We start from the raw sequence: 25,452 nt of genomic DNA, 5'->3' as shown, positions 1-25,452 counted from the left end.
TGCTGAAGTGACTAAAGTGCAGCCTCCACCAGCCACCAGCCACCAGCCCCCTCTCCGTCCACCTGCCCCAGCTCAGTTGGCCCCATCAGCTGGGCAGCAAATCAAATGCGTTGCGGCGCATTTCCGTTTCCGTTTCGGCTGCCTGCTGGCTGCTGCACTTGTTGGGCTAGGTTCGGGCTTTAAAATTCTTTTTGGGCTTCCAATTTATGTGAGGCCCGCAGCACTCGCTGCCTTTTGCTTTGATGTAGCTCACCATGCCGGAATGCCCTCCCTGTACGCCAGCGGCGCCTCCTCCGCCTCCTGCATACGCTTTTCTTTTGCCAAGCGTTTCACAGTTTTTCATTGGAATGTTTTTTGCGCTCTCGTATCTGCTGCTGCGGCTCCTCCTGCTGCTCCTGCTGCTCCTACCGCTCCTGCTAGCCTCCATGTCCTTTGACGCTTATCGTGCGTCTCCTGCTGCTCAACTCCAACGTTCTGCCTTTGTCAACCGCTGTTTACCTCCGCCCTCCCTCTCCCTCCCCCTCTGCGCCCTCATTTGCCTTTTGTTAACTTGATTTTCGACTGCCTGCTATCGAGCATATGCACGTGGAGTGGCGTATCCTTCAAGCCGGTCACTGAGCCTTCCATACGCACGCACTGGCTGCCCCAGCTCGTCCGGCCCCTCCCCTCCCCTCTCTCTCTCCACCCCTTCTGCTGTCGTTTGCATCTGGCGGTTTCTTCAAACAAAAGGCACACTTTTGTAGCCATAGACAGTTTCTCTGTGGAGGACATCATGACCATTTGCTGGCTCTACAGCTCATTGCCATGAAGTGGCTTCAACTTCGAGTCGTGTCCTTAGTGTATTAAAGCCCCAAGGAGGATGCCAACTCACTCTAGTTGACCTTAACTTAAAGAAGATTAGGGCCTATTTATGATTAAATTTTAATTTAAGTATGACTTTAATAGAGACTCGTTTTAATGAGAGATTACTGTAGTGAAAGTTCCCTATTAATTTAGTGTTGGAATGGGGTATATTATTGTGTACTCCATATGAAGTTGGTATTTTAAAAATTCAATCTAAATATAAATATGCCGGAGAATGACTGTAGATATCGATTGGTAATATCGATAGTTATATGCCGTGTGTAGTCCGTGTCACGTAGTGATATGAGGTGGCAACGTGTAGTATTGCCAGATTGTTTAGAAGACGACTCGGGGCAGATGACTTGCATTTGAAAATATGAACACACGTACACGGAATTCACGCAGCTCCAGCGTTAAAAAGAATATGTCGGCAAGGGCTGATAGGAAAGTGACGATTATTCCATCCGATGATGAAATAATTAACTACGAACATGATAACGAAGACCCGACAAATATAAAACAGAAATAGAAATGAAATATTCACTGCTTATAAAATACAATTTTGGCTTAATCAGCGGGTTTTTACGAGTCTTGGCTACTATAAATTAACAATGCGCTAACAACAATATAATTTGCAGCTATTTTTTATTGCACAACTAGACAATAATGGAAATGAAATTAAAACTTTTCCATGGTCTACTCCAGCTTGGGCTGGGGCAACTTTCTCGCTCCGCTCCGCTTCGGTTTGGCTTCTGTTCGGGTCGCTCGGAGACGTTTAAATTTATGAACGTCATAAAAATCATATTTTTGTGGTTTGTTTAAGGCGCGTCCGAGTGGGGGTAACCACAAAATGGGGCCATAAATATTTAAAAGCGCTTAAACATAGACAAAACGAGGCGAATGCCACAAAGCAACGCTTAAATTTTATTGCGCCGCCCATGTGACTGCCCCAGCCCCTGCCCCTGCCCCTGCCCCTAGCACCTGCCAACTGCCAACTGCCAACTGCCAGCAACTGGGCAACTCCTTGCTTTAGAATCAAGTCAATAAAAATTCAAATTGATTTTTGATCGCACCTATTCCAACCTGTGATGCCACCCAAAAGGCAGTGCACATTAAAATGCCATCAAATTGGCTTAAGTAGTAGCCCCTACCGCTGCCTCTACCTCTGTTGTCATCTCTCTCTCTCGCTCTCTCGCTCTGTCGCTCTCTCCATCCCCTTCGTAACGCGATGCGCGCTAATTGAAAATCTGCAAATGACTGAAATTTGTGTAAATTATTTTGTGCATAAATTTGCGCATTTCATTGCCGTTGCAGGCCATCGTCGACGGCAGGAGGGAGGGCGGCAAGAGCGGGGTACAGCCGTGTTAAGTCTATAAGCCATGTCGGCCTGTTGACTCGTTGACTCGTTGGGCCCTTGTCAACAAGGATTTCGGTGCCAATCGCGCCATCTGACAATCGAGCAAGTTTATGACGATTTTTATGAGCTTAGCGCGTCTGCACGTTGCCGATGCTGTAGCTGATGCTGATGTTGTTATAGGTCGCATACCCTGTAATAAAAATTATCATAAAGGAGTCGTGTTGGGTTCATGTAGATAGCAGAGGACAGAAGCAGCAGTCACTCTCTCTCTCTTCTCTATCTATCTGCCTGCTCAGACTCTCCCACAGTCAGCTTTCCTTTCCATTTATATTTCTGTATCTGTCTCTGTCTGTGAGTCTCCCTATGTAGCTGACTCTACATTCTTTCTCTATCTGTGATTTTTCCCTCTCCCATACCTTTTTCTCGCTGCCCTCTTATTCTCTCTGTATCCTCAATATATGTCTCTGCGACTCGTTCTGTTAGTAAGTCTGTCTCTTTTCTCTACTTTGTATTCTATATCTCTCTCTTTCTCTCAGTTCTGCTTTCTCCTTCTCTCTCTCTCTCTTTCTCAGCTCTTGCTCGCTCGAATTCTACCGCCTATTTTCTCTGTCTCCCTCTCCTCTCTCTTCATTCTCTCTCTCACTCTTTCTAGTCTCTTCTAGGGTATCTATTAGTCGCTCCAATCAGCCAATAGCAAGCGCCACTTGTTGTGGGGCATTTAGGTTTATGTTCGATGGTCTCTCGTTAAATTTTCGATGCGCTTCAGCATTTTAATTTACGACACATTCAACAGGTGGGAGAGGGAGAGAGCTATATAGATAGAGATAGAGATTGATGTAGAAAAGATAATAAAAAGTCAGATGATTGAAATCAATCTTATTTGCTCCAACGCCTTTGCTTGCATTTGATTTAAGCTGTGTTTTATTATGTTTGTTTCTTCTTCTTCTTCTTCTTGTTATTGGTAAGTGTAGCAACGCATCTTGGCCGTTACGCTTTAGGCCATTTCCATTTTACAGTTGCTTGGCCTACAGCTAAACGACTGAGTGGTCGTGGAAGGGGAAGGGGAAGGGGAAGGAGACGGGAACGGGTACGGGGCAGATGGGGCGGCTTTGTGGCATGTCCATGTCGAGTTGCCATGTTTAGTTGCAATTAAAATGCTTTTATCTTATTAGCGAGCGAGACAATCGCAATGCCATTTGTTAGCCAAGTTAACAGCGAAGAGTTCAATTTCCCATGTGCCCAGAGCACAGAGAGAGAGTTCAGCCTTTTGGCCAGAGATAAAGACAGGGAGAGAGAGAGAGAGAGATAAAGAGAGGCGGAGAATTGGAGACTCAAAGTGTTTCCCAGATGCCCAGATTCCCAGATTCCCGGCTGGCTAATCACATGCACCTCCAATCAATTCCAAGCGCCTTTTATGCCACCAGCTGCGGCTGCGGCTGCGGCTGCGGCTGCGGCTGTGCCACAACTCAAAGCGTCCCCATTTGCCCGCTTCGATTGAATTATTATCGCCGCCTGCCAAACAGCTAAATGTGGCAGCAGCAGCTGCTGCTACCGCTGCTGCTGCTACCTCTGCTGCTGCTGCCACTGCTGCTGCTGCTGCAGTTGCAACTTGGTCAAAGCCTTTTTGCCGCCGTCAATGCCCCAGTGGCCACGTTGCTGCTGCCATATTCGGCGGCAAGTTGCAAAACAAATTTGTCAATGTTTTTGCCAATTTTGGACTGGGCGCCGCATGTGGCATATTTTTTCTCAATCATCTCTCTCTTTCTCTCTCTCTCTCGCTCTCTCCTTCTCCATCTGGGCATTAGCTAATTTGGCAGCCCGTCTGCGTTTAATTAGCCGACTGCAACAACTGTTGCAAGCCGCAAGTTTTTGTTTTGTTTTCATGCCTTGCAACACTTTCAATTTCTGTGCAACGTCTGTCGTGCCACGCCCATGTGGCACAGCTCACGTCGCAGCCATTAAAGGCCGCTGCCTCACGATCTTCCGCTCTCTCTCTCTCTGCTCCAATTTCTTTGAATGACTTGCCTGCCCACCTGATGGCCAGCCCCTGCCCCCCGCCCTCTGACCCTGACCGGCTACACCCCCTTTGCAATCCTCGCACGATCTGCCAGCTCTTCCTTTTGATTAGCTCGCTGGCCAGCGGCATACCCTAACTGACTGACGGACTGACTGACGGATTGACGCTCCGACTCCGACTCCGACTCCTACTCCAACTGTGACTCCGACTCCAACTCTGACATTGAGTGCCGCCCGGCTTGCAAAGGTCGTTAAAGCCACAGCCGCTGGCTTTGTGGCTGAGCTGCAGGGCCTTATCCTTTCTGCGCCTTCTCGTCAAGCTTTACTTATTGGGCTATGAGCTGAAGAGAGGGTATATTAGCTATGTCACTCAGTTTGTAATTGAAGAATTGAAATGCCATATCCTCCTTGATAATTGATCTGCGATGAATGATCAAATGGCAAGGCTTATAGGATATATATGTTATCGATAACTTGTGTAACTCTTATAGTACAGTTATCGATAATAGTATCACACATGCTGATTCACACTCTGCTTGAAGATTCAGACTCAAGGTGATATAGGATCTATGTGTTATCGATAACTGGAGAAACTCTTATAATGCAGTTATCGATACATGCTGGGTCACACTCTGCTTAAGAGTCAGACTCAAACTAAATTGTTAAGGTGTGCAAAAGTCGTTCACACTCACAGATAAATTCGTTATATAAAGAGTCGAAGAGAGAGAGAGAGAGAGAGAGAGGGAAAGAGGCAGACGATGGGTAACTGGGAAACTGGGGAACTGTGAGTGAGGTAGCTGGGAGTCGGCGATCGCTGCTCGCCGTTCGCTGCCCGCTCCAACAATATTTGTTGTTGTTGGTATTTTTGTGAAATACCGTCACGTTTTAACATTTTACTACTCACTTCTGGCACGTTGTTGCCATTGAGCAGATCAGTTTTGGAATTTTATTGGCCACGCTTCTTGCGTATCTCCTGCTGCTGCTGCTGCTTCTTTGTTGCTGTTGCTGTTGCGCCTTCGCCTTCGCCTTAGCCTTTGCGCTGATCTTGGCCTTGATAGCGCATATAAATGTGGCCGAGACTTTGACTGCGACTGCGGCCGGGCCAAGCTCAGAGGTTGACGTTTATATTGGCGAATATTTTAAATATTCCTTGTGGGGGTGTTTGTTGTCTGTGCTTATTGCTGCCTCTATGCCCTGGGACTATTGAAAGTGTATTGATGTTGGGTATATTGGTTGGGAGGTAGAAGATGATGGAGCTAAGCTTTATTTATGTGTACAAAAATATCAAGAAGCTCCCAAATGTTGAAGTGAACTAGAATTGAATTGGTACAATACCAAGTAGAATTTACCTAGAATTTATAATTCCAGTTGTCCAAAATTTGCAATTGAACTAGTAAATTGAACTAGAGTCGACTGTAGTTCATTGGATCTAACTTCAAAATGAAAAATTAAGCTAGAGTTAAGCTAGAGTCGAATGAGAATTGGAATAAAATTGAACTGAAATTCATGATTCCAGTTGAGATTAGTGAACTAAGAACCAGTGAGCTAGAACTGAACTGCAGCTTTCAACTCAAATTAAATAGGCTGTTATCAAGTCATTAATCAGAGCTCAGGCTCTGGCTATACTCGAAGTACCTGGAATGTCATTCAAGATGTCACGAACATAGGGTATCTCTTAGTCGATCACGCGCCACTTGCTGCACTCCCTAGTCCAATATAATTGGAATTTTTATGATCGAGTGCAAGACTTGACAAGCAGCTCATTAATGTGTGGCTTTATCTCTACTCCACAGCAGCCTCTACAGACACCGCCCCCGCCGCCTCCTCCGTTCCGCCCACTTATCGACAGCATGCAGAGGACGCTGCTGCGGCAGCAGCTGCTGTGCAGTTGCCGCGCAGTCTAGAGCAGCCGCAGTCGACGCCGGCGCAGCAGAACGATTACGTTTTAGAGGACGCCACTCGGCGACTGCGAGCCCCGCCCCCTTTCTATTGCCCACTGCCGCTGACGCCGCCGCCGGGCTACACGGAGCGACCAACAGCTGCAGGCGTAGCAGCTGCCCCAACGCCGCCGGCGCCGCAGCCAGCGGCAAAGCATGCAGCAGCAGCAGCCGCAGCAGCGCGTCAGCAAGCACGACGTCGACGTCGTCTACGCGAACTGCAGCAGCAGCAGAGATTCGCAGCCAGCACCAACAGCAGCAGCAGCAGCAGCAACAGCAGCGATCAGAGCAGCGACTGCGACGGCGAATTAGGCAGCGCAGTTAGACGTCAGCGTCAGCGCAGGCGCAGCTCGCGTGGACTAAGGGGTGAGTTGACTCAGTTGAGTGACAAAGTGAATCAGTTCATTTGAGTGATTCTGTGAAATGAACTTGAGAGTTTGCTTGAAGCTGTGAAGGCTCATTCAGAAGAACTAGTGAGCTTCTCTGGAGAACTAGTTCATTGCTTTATGAGCGATGCTCTGCTCAAAGATGATTGACTGAGCAGCCTATATAAGTTAGCTAGGAATGAAGTTCATTAGCTCAAACTGCCGTTCATCAGCAACTAGTTCTATTGAACTAACTCATTAGAGCTCTCTAGAATCCTTAGGCTTTCCATTCTTTCTCATGGATATAGTTCAAATTGTACAGTCAGGGTATTTTCTAGTCGAGTACTTATCCCCTCTCTCTCTCTCTCTCTCTCTCTCTCTCTCTCTCTCTCTCCCGCTCTCTTTTGTTTTAGATGCCTATTGTCCGGACTTGTTGCACGCGTGCGCCTTAATCCTTCACCAGCAACAGCAGCCCGGCAGCAGCGACAGTTCGGTTGGTAATTTCACAGCCACGCCCCCACCCCCACCGCCTCCGCCTCCGCCGCCGGCAGAGAATCGGGCGGTACGTGACAGCATCGAATACAGCTCGGACTATGTGGAGATCGATGAGCTGCTGCTAGGCGCTGGCCCTCGGGCCAAGAGCACACCCCAGCTGCAGCATGCTGTAGGTCTCGAAGCATTAGAGATGGGTCAGAACCTGAGCCTGCGACGTCCTCGCATCTCACTGACCTGGGTGCTGCGGGAGCAGCACCAACCCACCCAGCAGCAGCCGGGCAATGAGCCCGACGCACCAGATGCCGCCCCACACGGCCACAAGGAGAAGGAGCCGCTGAAGCTGAGCAATGGACATGTGGGCGCCGCCGAAGCCGCCCCAGGCCCAGCTGCGGCGCCTGTGCAGCGCACTGAGCCGGTGCCCACCCAGCTGGATGTGGGCAAGAAGCGCTATAGGGTCAAACAGCTGCCCGGCGGCGCGGAGCCACTCAATGGTTACGCCACCACGCCCACCGCCCACCAGGCACCCGGCCACAGCAACGGCCCGTTGGGCAGCCAGAAGTTCTTCAGCAACCAGAATCTGCTGGAGTACAAGGACAAGAGTGCGCGCAGTGGGGCGCCCGTGGCCACCACTAAGGAGCTGCTCTTCGTCTGCACGCCGCAGCGGGCGCCACGGAGCGACGTGCACAGCGAGGCGCTACTGTTGGCTCGCAAGCGCAATGAGATTCGCAAGAAGCTGGCGAGCCGGTTGCAGCAGGCGCGAGCTGCAGCAGGAGTTGTCGTGGGAGTAGGAGGAGCAGGAGGAGCAGCCGGCTCAGCGACTGCCTTGACCAGCTCGGCGAGTGGTGATGCCTTGAAATGCACCTACTCGGAGCCCAGTTTGGTCGCGGTCTCGGAGGGTGGTGCCAGCGGAGCTGCGCCACAACAGCAGCAGCGCCGGCATCGGCATCGCAAGCGTCGCGAGCGGGAGCGGAATCGTGCGCAGCGGTTTGGCTACGAGATCCACAATGTGGATGAGTTTCTGTCACGCTGCTCGCTGTCCGCACCGGGCAACATACCCGTTGTCCTGGCCACGGCCAGCACGCTGTACCAGACGCGTCCCGGCGGCTACCAGCTGGAGATCCCCTTGCCCCTGGGCATGGTTGTCAATGCGGTCTTCAAGAACCAGAACTGGCTCTACGTGCAGACGCCGCACGCCGAGGAGGGCTACGTGGGCTACGCCTGCTGCCTGCCCCTGGGCATATTGCCCACGGGCAAGACGACGCCCTGCTGGGAGTCCAATGCGGACATCTTTCCACGCCCCTGCGGCAATATGACCGACTCGGAGAAGGAGATACGCCTGCGCGGCGGCACACGGTCCGATGGAGCGCGCACACCGCGCCAGTCCAAGCCAGTCGAAGAGCACAACAACAACAACAACAACAACAACAATATTAATCCAAGCAAGAGTCTGGTCTCCAATGGCGGCAGTCTGGCTGGCTCCTTGTATGGCGAGCAGCACGTGGACAAGCTCTACCTGCGCGCCGCCTCACAGCCAAAGCTCGTGGAGAAGGCGTACGCGCAGCTGCGCTCCACCAAGCAACTGGGCTCCGGCTCGGCCTCGGTGCGCAGTGCCTCCAACGACGAATACGTGACGCTCCAGCAGCAGCAGCAGCAGCGGACGACCAAGCAGCAGAGGCTGCCAGCGTCGCAGTCCGTGCGACGTCTGTCGAACGTTTCGTACATAACCAATGGCCACAATGGCCAGCATCTGCATCCAAAGAGCATTCCACAGCAGCACCAACAGCAGCAGCAGCAGCAGCAGCTGAGCGTGCTGCGACGTCAGCAGCAGAACGGACTGCGCCAAACTCTAGTCGCCATCAATGCGGACTACATCACGGAGAGCATTGTCGTCCACAAGGGCGAGATTGTGACGCTCTGCGAGTGCCGCGAGTCCAAGGATCAGCGCCAATGGTTCTATGTGAAGACGCGAGACGGACGCGAGGGCTTCATACCAGCCGAGGTGGCCGGCCATGGTTATCTGTAGACTGAAGGAAGCTAATCTCGCCTCGCTGCCCCTCCGATGCAAGCCCTGAAGATATTCCAGGCTCTGCTAGGACAGACATATTTATATATATTTATGGAAGAGTCACATAATATTTCCATTAAGTAATAGCAATTAGCAATATCGTGTGTATTTTAATATAATCCCTCGTTTCGCGTACGCTTTTAGAATCTACATAGATGTAATCTGTGCTATGGGTGTATATGTACATGTATTTATTTAGCATTTAGTCTATGCAATCGCAACTTGCAACACAAATCAAAGACACGACACACGGACACACGAACGAACACAACGACAACGACACGTGGAAAACGAAACGAAACACTATTTATACAAACAAAAATATTGTACTTGATGCTTCTACTAAATAATTGGATTAAATAAATAAACATATTAAACGAACACGAAAATCTCTTTCATTTCGACGTCCGATGTCTGTTAAAATTCGCTGTTAAAGTTGCTCGAAGCGAGTCCGCCAAAGGCGAGCGGCGGCTGCTCGTCGCGACGTTTAGCAATCCCAAAAACTGCTAAAATACCAGGCGAACAGCAATCAGCAGCAGGCAGCTGCACTAAAGAAAAATTATAAGTGTGGCATACTTTCGGGCGGGCCGTTTAAAGGCAGCAAAGTGCTGCCCAGCACCAACCGAGTGCTGCCCATTAACAGTCGGTTGTCAGCAGCTATCGTATTCCCAATGCAGCCCTGCTTGCTTTGGTCTGGCAGCGCTGCAGTTTCTGTTCAAATTTTCAAATTCAAATTTAAAATAAAACTTCCAGTTTTATGGGATAATGCAACTTTTATTACTCATTTGACTTTGAAAGGCAAATTGGTAGGCTAATTACCTACGGTTTATAAATTATACCAATATTTTAACTATATAACTAAATATTCGAGCTAAATTTTTATCAACAATTTGACATTTTTAAATATTTTGGCCAATTTCAAGAGTCAGCAATCTACTATCAATTCTTTTTCCATCAATAAATTCTTGGCATTTCTTTGAGTTTAACATACTTTTTGTCATACAAATATATTGCTGATGAAAATATATAGTTATAATATGCTTAAATATTTGATATGAATAGATGTAAATAATGTATTCGTGGCAGCACCTGCCAGAGATGCCTATGATTCAAAATTTCTAGGTACTTCATACTTATTGAATATATATATGTATATATATAAATGTATATGTATGTATAATCAGGATTTGTATATAATAGACCTAGTGAGCGAATACATTACAAAAATAAAACATTTACAAAAGAGAACATTTCGGATCATCGAAATACAATTTTCACAACTTTTGAGCAATATATGTATCAGAAATGCTGCCCATAACAGGAAAAACATACAAACTACACTAGCTTGTGTATTGTTTGTTTGCATCGTGTGTACCTAGCTTAACATTACAAACTTCTTCAAATATAGTTAACTGAAGTCTTGACTAACGCCTACTTTCGCAGCTCTGGGCTGGAACTGGGCGATGCTGTTGAGGCGTCATCCAAATTGATATTGTCGAAACTTTCGTGCTGTGGCTCCGGCTCAGTTGGTGGCTCGGGCTTCTCCAGCAATACGGTCATGTTCTTCACATTGCTGGGCTTCTCCTCGTCGTTGTTAATGTTCAGCATTGTGTCGTTCATGCGATGATAGTGCGGCTTTTGCGAAGTGCTGGGACGTGAATAGTCCAGATGATCGTACTCATCTGCGAAGAGAAAGAAGACATTTGATTATAATTGAGATATTGGAACAGACGACACTCAAACTGCTGGGCGGGCCACAGTCATCTCTAGCTACGACAAACACTGAGCAATGGCTTACCCTGCGGAAATAACACTTTGTTATAAATTTTCACTGCATTATGGCAAATGTGTGCATGACAAATGAGGAATATATGTGTAGATAGGTTATATGCGCACAAATAGTGGTTTTGTTATTTTGGCCTTACAGGATGACTGTAATACTCACCGGGATCCTTGTAGCCCTCCTTGTGCTTGATCTCGTCGTAGACATGCTCCTCCTTAAGCATGTCATTGTACACATTCGGATTGGTCAGGTCCGCATTCAAGTTCTTGTTCAGAAGCTCGTGATTATACCTGATGGAGTAGCTGCCCACTGCAAAGGGTAAGGAAATGTGTGAGTCTCGAGAGAGTCCACAGGCTTTACACGTGGAAACCCACCTCTGTTGCTCGCATTTGAATCGTCACCATAGTCGGTGCACAGTGTGCCATTCTGGTCCAAGTTGTTCATCTTGGGTCGCAGGTGGTTGGGCAGCAGGCTGGCCTCCGCTTGCATGCCATAGACGGGATTGTCAAAGTTGTGATTGGGAGGCCAGCCCGACTCACTCGGGTTGTGCGTGTACTGGACATGTTGTATCACCGTCTTCAGATTGGACACGCGTCGGCGATAGTAGAAGAGGACTCCGACAATGATGCCGATGAAGAGGAGCACTAGGAACACCGTGCTCACAGCCACGCTCGCATTATTCGCTGTGGAATCAGATGCAATTAGTCCAAGAAATCTTTGCCGTTTGCTTGCTACTCACACTCAGCGTGCTCGGCCACGCGCTGCGAGGCTATCAGCTCGTCGCAATTGGCGCCGGTGTAGCCGCTGCGGCAGACACAGCCCTCGGCGGCGTGGCACTGGAAATTGGACGAGGGGCAGGCGCAGGGATTCATGCAGTGCTCGCCGTAGAAGCCTTCGGGGCAGATGTAGTTGCACTGATCCCCCATCCAGCCGGGCAGACAGATGCAGTAGCCATCGTTCTTGCGGCAGGTGCGATGGTGCTGGCAGCGGCACCGCTGCGTGCAGCCCAGCCCGTAGGTGTCCTGGGGGCACGACTGGTTGCAATTGGAGCCCGTCCAGCCGGGCAGGCAGGCGCACTGCCCGGTCTCATGATTGCACTCGCCGCCGTGCTCGCAGTTGCACTGCAGCTTACAGTTGGGCCCGTACAGGCCCGGCGGGCAGGCGTGCTCACAGGTGAGACCCAAGTAGCCGGGCCGACAGATAACCTCGCCGGTAATATGGTCGCAGGTGGCATTGCCTGGCAGGAGTCGAGACGAGACTGGATAGAGAGGCAATGTACGTATGCATGATTCAGAGTCGACCTACCATGCATGCTGGTGGGGCAGCGCTCCTTACACTCCATGCCGTAGAAGCCATCGGGGCAGGGCTCGGCGCAGTCCTCGCCCGTCCAGCCGGGCGCACAGATGCAGTTGCCGGTCTCCGAGTCGCAGGAGGAGTTGTTCAGGCATCTGCAAACTTGATCACAATTTTCACCATAGTAACCGCTCGGACAGTTCGTCTCGCAATGAACGCCTTGGGTTCACATTCACAATTTTCGGGCGATTTCAAATAAACAAACGAGTGCAAAACGAAAGACACAAATTAAGATAAAACAAACGAAAGTGTGCGGAAATGCGGCGAGAGAGGATCAGAGAGATGGCTCGAGTGAGTGTGTGAGGCAATGTATTGAATATGGAATATGATACAATTGTGCAAGTGTGCAAGGGTGCGAGTGTGTGAGTGTGTGTGTGTGGCTATGTGTGTGTGGCATGCATGAATAGGAACAGTGAAACAGTTTTAATCTCATCAGCACTGGCCGTAAGTGGTAAGGGAAATGACTGACATATCAAAGATCTGATTTAGTGTTCGTGTTAGTGAGAGCGAGAGAGTGAGTCAGTGTATGAGCTGGAGTGGTTTGTGGTGGGGGTGGGGTGGGGTTTGTACCTCGCCAGCCCTGCTTGCAGATGCAGCGACCGGTGGCCGCCTCGCAGGCAATCGTGTTGTACTTGTCGCACTGGCAGAGGTGCGCGCAGTCCAGCCCGAAGGTGTTCGGCTCGCACTTCTGCTCGCAGTGGCGGCCCGTCCAGCCGGCGGGGCAGGTGCAGGTGCCGTCGATGGGATTGCAGGAGGCGTTGTTCTGGCACTCGCAGCTCTGGCGGCAGCCCTCGCCGTAGTTGTTGAGATCGCAGGGCCTGTCGCACTTGTTGTTGCGCCAGCCAGGCGCACAGAGGCACTGGCCCGTCTCCGGGGCGCACTTGGCGCCGTTCTGGCAGTCGCAGTTGAAGGCACAGTCCTGGCCGTAGGTGCCCGCCGGGCAGCTCTGCTTGCACTTGTCGCCGGTGAAGCCGGGCGCACACAGGCAGGTGCCGTTCACGGCGGAGCACTTGGCCCCGTTGCTGCAGTCGCAGTTCTGCTCGCAGTTCAGGCCAAACTTGAGGAAGGCGCAGGGCCGATTGCACTGGGCGCTGCTCCAGCCGATGCTGCACTCGCAGCGGCCCGTCTCCGGGTGGCAGAGATCCGTGTGCTCCATGTCGCACTCGCAGGTCTTGCTGCAGTCGGAGCCCCACTTGTTCGGCTCGCAAATGCGCTGCTCGCAGCGCTCGCCCTTCCAGCCGGGCGCGCACTGGCACTTGCCCGTCGGACTGCAGCCGGCGTCGTGCTCGCAGTTGCACCGCTCCGTGCAGTTCACGCCGTAGGTGTTCAGCGGGCACTCGTCCATGCACACCTCGCCCATGTAGCCCGGCGGGCACTCGCAGCGGCCGGTGATGTGGTGGCAGGGCGCGTCGTTGTAGCACTCGCAGGAGAGCTCGCAGTTGAGCCCGTGGCTGCCCGTCGGGCACTTGTTGGCGCACACGTCGCCCGTCCAGCCGGCGGTGCACTCGCAGGCCCCGGTCTGTGGATCGCACTTGCCGTCGTTCTGGCAGCGGCAGTCCTCCTCGCACTGGGCGCCATGCTTGCCGTCCGGGCAGCGCATGTCGCATCTGATGGATCGAAGCGTCACATTAGTCTCGATTAGTCTCAGTTAGCACTGGGCTAGCCCACTTACAGGGGTCCCGTGAAGCCGGGCGCGCAGGAGCACTTGCCGGACACGTGATCGCAGCTGCCGCCGTTCTCGCAGCGGCACAGCTCCGCACACTTCTCGCCGTAGCGCTGGGGCGGACACGTCTCCGCGCACCTCTCGCCCGTGTAGCCCTTCGCGCACTCGCACTGGCCCGAGTACGGCTCGCAGGTGGCGTTGTTCAGGCAGTCGCACTTCAGCTTGCAGTCGATGCCATAGAGGCCGGGCGAGCAATCTACCGGAGAGTTTACGGTTTACCATTTACGTTCAACGTTTACACAGCGCACTATGCGCTCCCTATTCACATATACATATATACATTTCTATATCATTTTGTTAGTTATTCGCGGCAGTGTTTGCAAAAGCACGGACACCAGGTAAGTACACTTCCTTGAGCCGCCGTGTGGGTGAGAACTGTGCCGTGAGCCCGTTTGTTAAGAGAGCGAAGAGCGCGTGGAAGTGTGCGTGTGTTAAGTGAGGAATTGGTGTGTGTGTGTGTGTGTGTGTGTGTGTGCGGAAGGATTGCTAATCAATATGTTACCAACAAAAAATAAAGCGCATTACCAATAAAAAAAGAAAGCTGTGCCAAACGTAGGAAGGCTTCGCTTGGCCGAGGTGGGAATTCCCTTGCAGAGTTGTATAATATAATGTTCATCTAATCATATATAATAAACTACTTAATTGATAATCAGGCAATCTTTGGATTATTTTTAGAGGCCGACGTATGCCTGAATCGAAAGATTGCCTAGCTCAAGGTTTCAACGTCTGCAAGAGAATTAAAGGCCAAACACGAAATGTTAGATTGATCCTCGCACCCAAGGCAGTTCATTGCAGTTAACTGGACACACATAGAACGCACACTAGCATAGGGATTAGGCTACGACAAGTACTACAGAAGCGTTATCTACTCATAATATCATATCAAACTTGAAACGAACTTATGTTGCAGGCGGGTCCTCCGTAGCCTTCGATGCACTTGCACTTCTCGGGCGCGACGCACCGGCCGTGCTGGCAGGGCTCGCTGCAGTGCGGGATGCACTCGTTGCCGCTGCGCACATAGCCATCTGGAAGAGGGGGAGCATTAGCATTGGCATCAGCGTCAGCTGGCAGGGATCAGAGGGTGTCGCTGCTGCACTACTCACTCACCACAGCAGTCGCGCACAATGCGCGTCTTGGGCACGATCTGGGTCTTGTTCACAATGCGATGCCTGATGCGGTAGGTGGGGCAGCTGGGCGGTATGCTCAGGCACCAGGTGGAGCCGCGCTCCTGGAACGACTGCAGCTCCGTGACGACCACCTCCACATCGTAGCTAGCGAGTGAAAGTAGAAGTAGAAATACGTCAATGAATCTCTGTGTCTCCCTGGGGCAGGGCGTGGCACTTACTTTTCGCGCTTCTTGCATACGTTGGGTCCTTCAGGCGCCTCACTGTTCAGCTCAATGATCTCAGACTGAGCCAGCGTCAGCAATGCCAGCAGCAACAGTCCGCTCCATGTCCAGCTCATGCTCCGTGTGTGTGTGTGTATGTGTGTGGGTGAGTGGGTGGCTTTTTCCTTTCTTATTCAGCTGCTGTTCCCGCTGTTGCACTCGTATCAACATCGAACTGAGCTCCAGATGCGACTGCGGCCCTTTGTAAGCTAAACTCGATATGAATGTGATTCAGTGGCAGCTTAATCAGCTACAGTCAGCTACAATTGCTGGAACAACAGAGAAGATATCAAATGTTCTCATTTAACAAATAACTACGATATATTTAATATTGTTTATATTATATATGTTTAAAAAATAAGACGGGATTGCTCCAGTCCAATCGGAGTGCAACTCGTTTCTGAACAAATAAAGTATTTCTTGTTGTGGCCTATCATGGATTTCTATAATTAGTAGATTATAGTATAGTAGTTGATTATTATTATTGTAGATTATAGTGTCTTTGTTGTTGATATAAATATTTTCGTCATTCAATCTATCGAAAAAAAAAGCTGATGATCCAACACTTGCTATTAACGACGACTCATATTTAAATCTCAATCTCAATCGTAAACGCAAACGTTTTGGAATACCCGGCTTTGGAGTAAGTGTTATGGGAGGCTCAGGGCTTTGCTCAGCTTACATAGTAGGCAGTCGCAGTAGGCTCTGCGCTTGTTTCACTACTCTGTCAAGAGCTCCTCACCGCATTCGAAACTCAACTAGAAAAGCTAAATTCCAACACAGCAGAAAAGCTGTATTAAGAGCCGAAAATAAATCATATTTTCTATTCACAATTGACGCAGCTAAAATCCGCAGCCAAGCCAAGGCCAATTGATGCAGCCGATGAACACTTGAGCAAGAAGACGACAAACCAGGCGAAAGGCGTCCACAACCACAATCACCATCTGGAGTCTGTGAGTCTGCGTGAGTCAAGTGGATGATGCAGAAGCAGCGCTCTCCCTACACCGGTGGCGGCTTCAATCTGCAGCAGCTGAAGGCGACCACGTTCAACAAGGCCGAGAATGTCAGTGGAAGGCCGTTCCTGGCCCAGCTGGCACACCAGGTGCAGGTGCAGCAGCGCCCACAGCATCATCTAAGCGGGTGAGACGCGCAATGCCGCCTCCATTCATTTCTGTGCCCTCTCCTTACTGGCTGCCCCCCACCCCTCACACACACAGCTCGCCCCCTCAGCCGATGCACTTCCTGCCCGGCAAGAAGACTCCGCACTCTGCCCATGCTGCGTATGATCGCGGCCACGCTGGACAAGACCATGCACCGTGCACCGGCACCTCACGCAGCTACAATTCGATATCCAACTACAACGGCGCCTACGAGGGCGACCTGCGCGCCTTGCCCATAATCCTGACGAAGAACAGCAGCGCGCCGATGACTGGCGACTGCTGTGGCATGAGGCACTTGGCACGTGACGACGACGACAACAACAACAACAACAGCATGGACCACTTGGACAAAATGGGCGGCATGGGTCACATGGACAGCATGGGCCACATGGAGAATATGAACAGCATGAGCAACGCGGGTCACTTGGGTCATGGAGGTTATGGGGGTCACGTGGGCCCCATGGGTTCCATGGGTTCCATGGGTTCCATGGGCCACTTGGACAGCATGGACAGCGGCAAGGCATATCAGAGCGATACGGATTCGGAGACCGAGTATAGTCAGCACATCCAAAGCGTTGACGCAGCCAACGGCGAGCCGACGCGTTGGCGTCGCGCCTTCGACTTTCTCAAGTCCGGGATGCCACCGCATCGGCAGGAGCGCATGGAGGCGGTGCTGCAACGTTGCTGCGAGAACACGTTCTTCAACCATGTGCTCCTGGTGCTGCAGCTGTTCAGCATCCTGCTCGGCGGCCTGCTAATGCAGAGCCTGCGCCTGGGCGCCAATCTCACCCAGCTAAGCTTCCGCCTATGGCACTGCAAGTTCCAGCTGCGCACCTTCCAGCGCCAGCTGCTCTGGCGCATGGCCAATGCCAAGGGCAACGACGCTATTCTCTTTCTGGGCGTGATGCTCATCTCGCCTTGGCTATTCCTCATCAGCCTGGTTGGCTTTTGCATCTCCTTCATGTTTTACTTCAAGGAGGGCGTCGGCGTCATCCTACGCTATCTGCGCCTACAGATGCTCAACTGAAACCAAATACCAATCTACCTCTATAGACCGCACAGGGAGGGAGAGAGAAAGAGGGAGCAATAGGAGAGAGAAATATGTGACAGAGAGAGGGAGCTTAGGTCGTATTTTAAATTCCAAAACAATGCAAGTCTTTTAGTGCGTATTACAGTTATGTCTACCCCACACATACACACATAATGCTCTATATTTTGTTTGTTGCGGCAAAAATCGATAAATGTTATGAATATGTAAAACACGATCTCTGTTTATATATGCAACTGACTCAGATTCCCGCCTGAGGGTTTGGATAGCTAAACCCGATCGCATTGACATCGGACTTAGGAGAATACGATATTCGGATATTTAGCCAAGGCAACGTCTGCGCTCTTCTAAGTCCAGAGTTGCCTTGACCTTGAGCTAATTCTCTTTCTGATACTGCGATTGAATAGAATTCGCTCAAGTTGCTTCATGATAGCACGTTGAGCCATTACAGAGAGAGAGAGAGAGAGAGTATTATCATAATGGGATGAATGAGATAAACAATTGATATGCTTGCGCTCTTTAACAATCGCTGACTGTGAGTAATAACATAATGCAGGCACATTAATACGTCTCATGGTTTTAAACAAAGCTCAGAACTTTCAATTGCAATTGGTTGGAGTCTCCCACAGCTGCAGCTCGGACCAGTTGTTACTGGCAACTGATTCAGGATATATTCAGTGTTTTACATAGGTTATATTTTCTATTATTAAATAGCTTTATTTGCCTCCGAATATTCTGCAACTCGAACTCTTCACAGCTCGTCACAGCAGTTTGTAATTCCCAACTAATTTGGGTTATGTTTTTGCACGTTCGCATACCATGAGAACGGACTTGAAACGCAATTAAATTGAGCTCCACATACGCTGGCACATATGTATATGTATTTAAATATATGTTTACATATATATACTCTTAATGCTATGATATGCAGAGAAACAAAAGAGCTTCCGTTCATGAGCAACAGCAGCAATATGAGTGGACGCCATATCCCTCTTGGATTGCCCCTCTCAGCAGCTTTTCAATTTCCCTTTCAATTGCGCTGCACTTTAGAGAGCCGGCCATACGCACATATATGTGTAGATATATATTTATAATATACACATTAACTATATATTATAATATGCGTCATTTGTCCATTTGAAAACAAATTTGCTTATGCTAATTGAATTCAACTGCAAATATAAATCGCGCCTCGACATCTTAAACTGGAGAGGGCTGAAGACAGAGCTTTCTCAGTGCTTAAAGCGCACGCGCCGCGCTCAGGATGTTGATTACTCAGCAGGAAATTCGAATTCAATAAAAGCGGGCAATTCAAGCTAAATTGGATAGCCGATAATCATATTTACTATATTTATTGCTCTTTATAGAGTAAGTTTCATATAATTCTACGTACATATATGAAAGCAATTCATTCACAAAATTATCAACATTTTGAGAATAAATAAATAAATTTCTTAATAATAGCATATTTGTGTATGTATTTATTTTTAAGAATCACCATATAAACAAAATATGAACAGTAAGGGTCGTCTTCTACCATTAGCCAACTTGGTGTTATGTAATCTTATATATCTAGATATATTCCTGAAGGAGAATCCAATTTAGGAAATGTTGCCCAAACGCTTGCTAAGCAATACTTAAAATTGACTTGATATATTCAATAAATGTCATAAAATATAGCTGGAAATATTTACTATCATGCAAAAGTATATATAGTTTTATTTATATTATCTACAAATTTACTCAGGTGAAATAGAGCACATTTTCATATGCGAACTGCTTATTACAATTACTGACACAGGGGCATGAAACATGCGACAAATATGTCAAAGTTTGTTTGTAATTAACGGTCATTAAATTGACTACGTGACTGGGCGTATAAAAGGAATACACCATATACATTCATATAGTACTTATATGCTAAAAACAATGTTTTTACTAATTACAGTTATTCTGTACAGGAATCCAGTCAAAGCACTATCCAGCGTGAAATCTGTATTAAGTTGGTTGCATGACAGACGTTGGCTTGTTGTTGTTGTTGTTGTTGTTGTTGCGTGTCAAGCTGGGGAATTTAATAAACTTTGTAGAAGAATATCAGAGCTGGCAATGCACGTGCTGAATGCTTAATGATGAGACAGGAGAACATTGCGGCTATTAAGTCAATCGAGGTACGGCAAGGACACGCCACAGCCTTGAAACTCGAGTGATAATAGGGGAATCGAGGGAGGCAGAAGACAGCTTGGCAGACAGGGAAAACAATCAGAACTGACCTATCCGATACACCCAATGTCTAGCGAAACCCAAAAACAACTCAGATAAACCCACAAAAGAGAGAGAGAGAGAGAGAGAGAGAGAGAGAGAAGAGGTTGTAGATTATACGCTACAAAAACAGACTAAAGAGCAAATGTAATAAATACTCTAGAGAGCATATGGAAGATAAGTATTAAGGCAACTATTTTACAGACAAACAGGCATACTTGTCCTTATCTGGGTTTTTGATGCAAGTGATAAGACTAACCAAAGGAAATAGATATGTACATATCTCGTGTATACATTATGCTTAATCCGGTCATGGACTCTTGCCAGCTACAACAACAACAACACTTTGCCATCAATTGGTTCACTCACCAAATGAAATATGATAAAAAAAAAAAATCCAAAAATGAAATGAGATTTCAGCAAAGGTCGTGCGGTCAGTGAGAGAGCTACAACTAAATATGTAGTAGAGGCAGAGAGAGAGAGAGCCATCGAGTGAGATAGAGCTACTGACAATCAATTTTAACATAAGCATGGCAGATCTTACGTATGTCAATGATATATCATATTAAATAGCATTGTTGAGCAAGTACATACATAAGATAACCTAAGAAGTAAGCATCATTATTATAATCAAATTGATTTATAACAACGACATTATAGTCAGGCCTCATGATAATATTAATATGGAGCATCGGACATTACTTTGTTGTCACTCGATCTTTCTATCTGGATGCTCTTTTAGCTCTATTCTACAATGCTGCTGTCTCTCAGATCTTAAGAGCAACACGACGTTATGAAGAGGACAGATTTTTGCACTACCTCATCTATTTATTTTCACTTATATACTTTGGTTTCCGTGAGTAGTGCATATGTTTGTATATAGTCAATATAGTTTGTATATATTGTACATATTTGTATATTTACATGTGTTAATTTTATAAGCTAAGGCGAAAACTAAATGGATGAATCAGCGCTAGCAAGCGAAAAAAAAAAAACTAGCCGGCAAAGCGAATCTATTCATTATACATGGTGTCCGCCTCTGTAGGTGTATCTGTATCTGTATCTGTCTCTTTATATGTATCTCTAGCTGTAGCTGCAACTGTAGTTGTAGTGCCATGTTTTTTCTTTTCAATGGAAAACTGTTTAGCGTAGCCTCTGATTTAGTCATTCATTCAGCAATGGCAACATCTGGTTTGGGTTTTATTAAGATTTAATACCGTGCGTATTGTTTGGACTTTTACTACAATCATTGTAATTAGTGTTCAATGAACGATCGCTGCGGTTCGTCACTGAGCAAACGTGATAAGAGTTATTAAGCGGATAGTACACTAGGGCGTGGCTTCGCCTGATGGTGCTCAGCCTGACTCAATGCAGAGCTTATTGTGGAATTCCTCTGTTTACGCCGCAAATGAGAAGTGATAATAAAAGAATCGCAATGCTCTGTAGCAATTTGTTGGTTCATTGCTGGCTACGACCCATCACTGATAGGAAATGTATACATATATACGTATGAGTATATAGTTGCTGATCTATGGCTCGTCAAGTTGATTACCTACCGACGGACTCTCGGAAAATGTATATGTATTTCAAAAGTAATAAAAAGGTCTGACAAATGTTTATTTTTTATGTAAATATATATGGACTCCTAGTATTGTACACTCACAGAAAAGCTACCAACACTATTAATAGCAGGTTATCCAGAATATATATCTAACATGTCCAACTTTGAATGCAAAAAGAGAAATTTCAATCATACGCTAGTCAATTATATGACTGATTCCAGGAAACATCTTAAGAATACATTAAAACGAAAAGAAATGAATACTCAAGTGTTCTAGCATGCTATATAAATAGATTTCTGTATACATATACACATATATATCAAGTGCTGGCAAGTGTTTCTACAGCTGAGCTTTGTTACAGCTAGCTTGGAATTAGCTTAATCATATATCCATAATACTTATAAATACTTGGCAAAATTCTGAATTGTTATTATTCTTTGTTATTTCGATAATGGGTTATCGGCGTGGGCGAACTTATACGTTATTTATAAATCGTATCCGGTTTCATTAGTATATGGCGCAGTTAACACTTAACAAAGGCAATGAAACACAGTCGCGTCTTGGATGGGGATATCAAAGTCTGAAGCGCAAATGTTTCACAGCGAAGTGGAAATTTAAAGCCTTAAAGCCTTTAAAGCCAAAGGCAATTATTAATGAAAACTATGAAATATTTAAGTAAACAAATGTTGCGAGAATACAGAAACTCTATAGTCTATAGTCAGCCCATGGCTGAAGTTCCCTTACTTACAGATAGATATAGACAGCTTCTACTCAGATACCCATACCCATAGATATTACATAAACAAATGTGCTGTGCTCTTCACATATCACATTATTTACAATACATTTTCTGCTTACATTTTGCTTAGTTTTCTGTATTTACAAAAATTTTGTCATTTAATTTGTTTCGGACTGTCGCACTCCAGTTTGGAGTTTTATTGTGATGACTTGATGACTTGTTGTGCGCAGTGCAAAGTTACAAGTTTTTGTTTTTGTCACACGTCAACCAGAAATGCAAACTGTGTAATCTGATACCCGGACTCGCTCGGGCATTTGTCATCAGCAGATCTGCCAAGTGAGCAGAAAATTGAAAATTGAAAATTTGTGCAATCAAAACAAAAGTTTCGAGCAGTAAGGGTGCTCCAGTCGAGAGTACGCGACTATGAAATACCCAGGCATTGGGAATGGATGGATTCAATGGACTCAGGTTGTAGTCAGAAATTTTCCAGCGAAGCAATTCGCAATCGATTCTTGTAAGTGAAGAGCCGTTGTATTAAGATTATTATTACACTCATCGATTGGGGCAGATATCAGCTTTTGATAACGATTATGATTTTGTGAAATGTTATTGGCAAATAAAGGCTTGCACTTTGTAAGATTTTACATTATACTGAGTTGGCGGTGCAGTCAGTTGTGTCTGGGACTCATAAATCCGTATATTACATGTATATCAACAAACTATAAAACTGATAAGTGAGCAATATATATATATACATATGTACATATAGCAATGAGTAATTGTATCAGCTTATTTCTTAAAGTGCGTTGCACTTTACCGTTACATAGGCAAGCTATAGATGCACTCTAAGAAATTGAAATAGTTTGCCTAGCAGAAATTTTCACTTAAATGTTAATTATTTGCTGTTGATTGTTTTCTGTTTCATAAACACAGAAATTGAAATGAAATGGGGAATATCAGTGCACTTGAGAAAAACGACAACTGCATGTTTCATATTGGAATATTAAGGCCTGAAATTGCTGTTTATCGTTGATTGAATGCAATTCCCGCGTTAAATCAATTCACATCGTTTTCGAAACCAAAACAATTGGATTAAGCGAGCATGTATATTATAAATATACAAATGTATATATGTATTTTCACATACATACATATACATATACATGGCTTCAAGTTCTAAATGTATTCATACTGCAGTTGAAAACTGGTTATGATCTTCATTGAAGGCATTCCAGAGTGACGTCAGCAGCTAAATAATATAATATTAATGATAAAGTAATGCCATTATTCATATATATGTACATACAGCATATATATGTTAGTATGTGCCTATTCTAATCACAATTTTTTGAGGGGAAATCACAAATTTTTAAATTGTTCAAATCAGCGCATATAAACACATGAATATATTAATAGCCGTTCATGTGTATGTGCATGTATCTCAATGTGTATGCGAGCGTATGTACATACATATACATATGACTGCATTGAATTGTATAAACAGTTGGAAAAGTGCTAAAAACTTCCAACAGGCGGCCGCATAGCGAAGTAAATTGCGAGTAAATTGGCAAATAGCTGAGAATAAATCTCACACAGAATACAGAATACAGAAAACACACTACAGTTATATCCCGTATAAATTAGACTAAGGCTGTGCTGTTGTTGTAGTCTAACAAAAGCCAGCTGTTAATAGTCCTAAGTGTTAAGCTCATGCATTCACATACATACATACATACATACATACAACATACATACATACATACATAGATAGATATCCATTAGTACACACAGGCACACGCACATACAGATGCATATTTCTCTTCAGGCTGGATGCAAACGACTAAACTGCTCGAGACGACTCTACATACACATGCACAAAGTCTATGTATGCTCATTATTCAATGGGCATAGGGTATGCGACTGCTGCTGCTGCCACATGGTGGCGGTTGCATTTAGTTGACAGTTTACTTGATATTGCTTTTTCTCTCTCTCTCTCTCTCTCTATCTCTATCATCTGCTTAAACAGCAAGTGAGGCTGCTATATGCGGGCTATGCAAAGGGATGATAACTGCGACCAAAAGAGAAAGAAAGTCTATGTTTTAGCTGCGATTCGCTAAGACGACATATTTGCAACTGCTGGACGCTTTCCACGCTGTCGCTTTGAGTGGGAGCAGCGAGCAAAGAACAAAGAGAAAGACTATAAAACGTAAAAGCGAAAACCAACAAGCAAACCGAAAAACAGGTTTTAACAGTCTCTTTAAAGCGCTCAGCGCACAAAATAAGAACGTTAATTGACACGCATACTACTGCGGGGACGATCCATAAACAAACAGACTCACACACACACACACACACTTACATACGTATTTACATATAGTCACAATACGTTCGAAAGCCCGAAAGCTAACTGGAACTTTCGTAAAGCAATATCAACAACAACAACAACAACAACAGTACGCGTTACGAAAGAAAACAAAGCATCGGATTTTGCGTCGTTTGCTATTTTTGGCCAGGTTAATGTGCAAAATTGCAGATTTGCAATTAGTTTTTACCTTTTATTTTCCAGTTAATGAATATTCGAATATTTCTCACTCAAAGTAGCTCAATGGAATGCACTCAATTAACACTCGAACTGCTTTACAGAACATGGTTTATTTTGATTCGATTTTGTATATACATTTATACACATGTACATATATATTTATATATTTGTACTCAAACTTGTTTTGGCACAAAATTTATTCATACACATACTCTAAAAAACACTTTAAAAACGCATAAAACCGTAGCGCGTTGAATTAAATACCAATTTACTAAATTTAAATTAGCAGAATAATTGCATTTCTTTGCTAAGCTATATAAAACACAAAACGCAACAAACGCACCGAACGCACGCACCCTACAGCAAAGAGTGTTTACGAGAAACCACTGTTAAAAGACTCAGAAGCAGCGATTGGTGACTATCGATGTTGCTTTGTGGAGGTTGAGCATATAAAAACAAATTATCGATAGTTCGATATACATGTTATGTTAACACCACGACAGCTAACATACTTGGCTAACGAAAATAAGTGCTCCGCCGACGCTGTGCTCCACCAAGACTGTATGTTAACATAAAGTGTTACAACTAAAACATCGCTCAGTAACAGAATGCTCCTCTATGGAACAGTGCACTCCACCCAAACTTTATTTTAACATAAACAGTGCTGCCAGACGGTCGTATATAAGATAGCAACCACTAACCAAACATTGTGAGTAAACCAAATCAGTTAGATCGATCGACGCTAACTGAGAACTGTCTCACATTTGGCGAAGGTATGTATTGGACCAACTTGCATTTCCAGAAAATACGCGAGGATC

The 25,452-nt window shown here is 46.4% G+C and overlaps 3 protein-coding genes across 12 annotated transcripts in view; 2 read left to right on the top strand and 1 right to left on the bottom strand.

Annotated features, from left to right (window-relative positions):
- Positions 1-9,476, top strand: part of LOC108612466 (uncharacterized) — a 50,683-nt gene extending 41,207 nt beyond the window's left edge. For 3 of the 7 annotated variants that reach the window (XM_089466559.1, XM_089466557.1, XM_089466555.1), the window contains 2 exons: positions 6,010-6,519; positions 6,932-9,476. In XM_089466559.1, the coding sequence (XP_089322685.1) occupies positions 6,010-6,519; positions 6,932-9,036 (2,615 nt within the window). In that variant the 3' untranslated portion in view covers positions 9,037-9,476. Of the gene's footprint in view, positions 1-6,009; positions 6,520-6,931 lie in introns of those variants that run through there. The other 4 variants (XM_089466560.1, XM_089466558.1, XR_016269641.1 and 1 more) reach the window with 3 other exon arrangements.
- A 355-nt stretch (positions 9,477-9,831) lies between these two features.
- drpr (multiple EGF like domains draper) lies at positions 9,832-25,010 on the bottom strand. Of its 4 annotated transcripts, XM_089467088.1 has the most exons (12): positions 24,645-25,010; positions 15,283-15,593; positions 15,045-15,208; positions 14,837-14,962; positions 13,887-14,133; positions 12,785-13,821; positions 12,167-12,373; positions 11,601-12,098; positions 11,236-11,544; positions 11,024-11,170; positions 10,877-10,909; positions 9,832-10,760 (listed from the first exon to the last, which is right to left on the bottom strand). In XM_089467088.1, exons 2-12 carry the CDS (start codon positions 15,399-15,401, stop codon positions 10,510-10,512), a joined length of 3,138 nt encoding a protein of 1,045 aa, XP_089323214.1. In that variant the 5' UTR covers positions 15,402-15,593; positions 24,645-25,010; the 3' UTR covers positions 9,832-10,509. The 4 variants fall into 4 exon arrangements, with proteins under 4 accessions (XP_089323214.1, XP_017863446.2, XP_089323215.1 ...); XM_018007957.2 differs by lacking the exon at positions 10,877-10,909 and having other exon boundaries at positions 24,645-25,008; XM_089467089.1 differs by lacking the exons at positions 12,785-13,821; positions 13,887-14,133 and having other exon boundaries at positions 24,645-25,008.
- LOC108614048 (uncharacterized) lies at positions 16,001-17,746 on the top strand. Its single transcript, XM_018007960.2, has 2 exons — positions 16,001-16,464; positions 16,542-17,746. The coding sequence occupies exons 1-2, from the start codon at positions 16,301-16,303 to the stop codon at positions 17,509-17,511; spliced, it is 1,134 nt and encodes a 377-aa protein (XP_017863449.1). The 5' UTR covers positions 16,001-16,300; the 3' UTR covers positions 17,512-17,746.
- Positions 25,011-25,452: the final 442 nt, after the last annotated feature.

This window comes from Drosophila arizonae, chromosome 4, assembly GCF_054131065.1.
Source record: "Drosophila arizonae isolate 15081-1271.41 chromosome 4, UAZ_ARI_1.0, whole genome shotgun sequence".
NCBI classification, from domain to species: Eukaryota; Metazoa; Arthropoda; class Insecta; order Diptera; family Drosophilidae; genus Drosophila; species Drosophila arizonae.
This window is presented reverse-complemented; position numbering and strand designations above follow the sequence as displayed.